Source organism: Palaemon carinicauda, chromosome 32 (assembly GCF_036898095.1).
Source record: "Palaemon carinicauda isolate YSFRI2023 chromosome 32, ASM3689809v2, whole genome shotgun sequence".
In the NCBI taxonomy this organism is placed as follows: domain Eukaryota; kingdom Metazoa; phylum Arthropoda; class Malacostraca; order Decapoda; family Palaemonidae; genus Palaemon; species Palaemon carinicauda.
The window spans coordinates 23,487,558-23,490,057 of record NC_090756.1 but is presented as its reverse complement, the minus strand read 5'-3'; the positions used below and the strand labels follow the sequence as shown (position 1 = coordinate 23,490,057).

Sequence of the window (2,500 nt, the reverse complement as noted above, 5' to 3'; positions counted from 1 at the left end):
CCAGATCAACTCTCTTTTAGCAGCTGTAATATACATTTTATTATTATTATTATTATTATTATTATTATTATTATTATTATTATTATTAAATGCTAAGCTACAACCCTAGTTGGAAGAGCAGGATGCTATAAGCACAGAGCCTCCAACTGGGAAAATAACCCAGTGAGGAAAGGAAGCAAGGGAAAATATAATATTTTAAGAACAGTAACAACATTAAAATGAATATCTCATATATAAACTATGAAAAATTTTAGCAAAACAAGAGGAAGAGAAATAAGATAGATTAGTGTGCACTAGTGTACCCTCAAGTAAGAGAACTCTATCCCAAGATAGTGGAAGACCATGGTACAGAGGCTATGGCACTACCCAAGACTAGAGAACAAGAGGAAGACAAATAAGATAGATTAGTGTGTACTAGTGTACCTTCAAGCAAGAGAACTCTATCTCAAGATAGTGGAAGACCATGGTACAGAGGCTATGGCACTACCCAAGACTAGAGAACAAGAGGAAGAGAAATAAGATAGATTAGTGTGCCCTAGTGTACCCTCAAGCAAGAGAACTCTATCCCAAGATAGTGGAAGACCATGGTTCAGAGGCTATGGCACTACCCAAGACTAGAGAACAATGGTTTGATTTTGGGGTGTCCTTCTCCTCGAAGAGCTGCTTATCATAGCTAACGAGTCTTCTCTACCCTTAACAAGAGGACAGTGACCACTGAACAATGACAGCGCAATAGTTAACCCCATGGGTGAAGAAGAATTGTTTTACTCAGTTATTATCGTATCTGCAGTCTCTATTTCTTAGTCACTTTTCTAGAATAGATTTTAATTACTTCTCTATCATCCTGTTCTGGCCAGCCGCCAGCCATTACTACCAATGAAGATTGCCAACATTTGACTCAAGTCTACGGACTAAGCTCTCCCTATTTCATAATTTGACCATGAATAATTTATTATTATTATTATTATTATTATTATTATTATTATTATTATTATTATTATTATTATTAAATACAGTAGATTAATTCTAATAAATCTACTGTATTTAATAATAATAATAATAATAATAATAATAATAATAATAACCAAAATTGCAATCTTGATCTGGATCCTCATAAAAAACGTAATGGGTTCAGGAATTTTTAGTCCTGTTTCCCATTTAATGGCAGGTTCAAGATTAATTTTGTCATGTTTCTCATTTAATAGCAAGTTCAAAATTGACCTTGGGACTGTCTCATTTAATGACAAGTTCAAAAATTTACTTAACGCCATGGTAGCCAGAGCTCATTACCTCCGCCAACGAAGTTGGGAGGGAGGGTTATGTTTTTGCCCCTGTTTGTCTGTTTGTTTGTTTGTGACCAACTTCCTGGCCACAATTTTACTCAAAGTAGTGAAACTTTCAGGGATTAATTGTTATGTTAAGATATAGAGGTGATTTAATGTTGAAGGTCCTAGGTCAGAGGTCAAGGCCGAGCAAGGGGTCGACCATAATAGGTCTGCGCTCTCAGAGTGCTTTTCTAATTATTATTGTTATTATTATTATTATTATTATTATTATTATTATTAGTGTATCCAGGTCTAAACCGATTCAATTTTGAAAGTCTTTGGTCAAAGGTCAAGGTTGACCGAAATAAGCTGCCGTAGCGGAGGTTTGCCTGCATTCTCAGATCACTTTTCTAATTATTATTATTAGTAGTAGTAGTAGTAGTAGTAGTAGTATTATTAATATTGTTATTAGTGTATCCAGGTCTAACCTGATTCTACTTTGAAAGTCCTAGGTCAAAGGTCAAGGTCAAGGTCAAGCAAAACATCGAGAAATAAGCTGCCGGGGCGAAGGTCTGCACTCTACTGAGTGCCTCTCTAGTTATTATTATTATTATTACTATTATTATTATTATTATTATTATTATTATTACTTATTATTACTATTATTATTATTATTATTATTATTATTATTATTATTATTATTATTATTATTGTGTCCAAGTCTAACACCCTTTTCCCTTCTTCCACAGCTGATGGTTTCACCTACACCTTCGGCATCTACTTCGTCCAGCTCGTCCAGCACTACGATGCCACCAAGGCTGCCACCTCATGGATTGCCTCCATCTTGGTCGGGGTGACGCTGGGCTCAGGTAGGGTGACGTCATCCTCTCTCGGCTAACTCCGCCCACCTACCGCTCGTGACGATAAAAAGAAAAGAGTAAATCTAATTTGAGAATTTCCATGCACTTTCTAACCACGTGGAAACATAAAGATGACACAATCCCTCGTGCTCACCTCGTGTGTGTCATACAGCATACCTAAACTAGATTACATAAGACTTTGTAACAAAACTACATGAAATATAAATTGTTACAATAATAAATGTTATACAGCATACCTAAACTAGGTTACATAAGACTTCGTAACAAAACTACATAAAATGAAAAGTTAATTCTTAAAATCAACGTAAATTTACATATACTGAATTGAATGAAAATACAATTAAATGATAAGAC

The 2,500-nt window shown here is 34.8% G+C and overlaps 1 protein-coding gene across 1 annotated transcript in view; it reads left to right on the top strand.

Moving 5' to 3' along the window:
• Positions 1 to 2,500, top strand: part of LOC137625535 (monocarboxylate transporter 5-like) — a 27,861-nt gene that overhangs the window by 3,619 nt on the left and 21,742 nt on the right. The window contains exon 2 of the mRNA XM_068356444.1: positions 2,015 to 2,134. Coding sequence (XP_068212545.1) covers positions 2,015 to 2,134 — 120 coding nt within the window. The remainder of the gene's footprint in view (positions 1 to 2,014; positions 2,135 to 2,500) is intronic.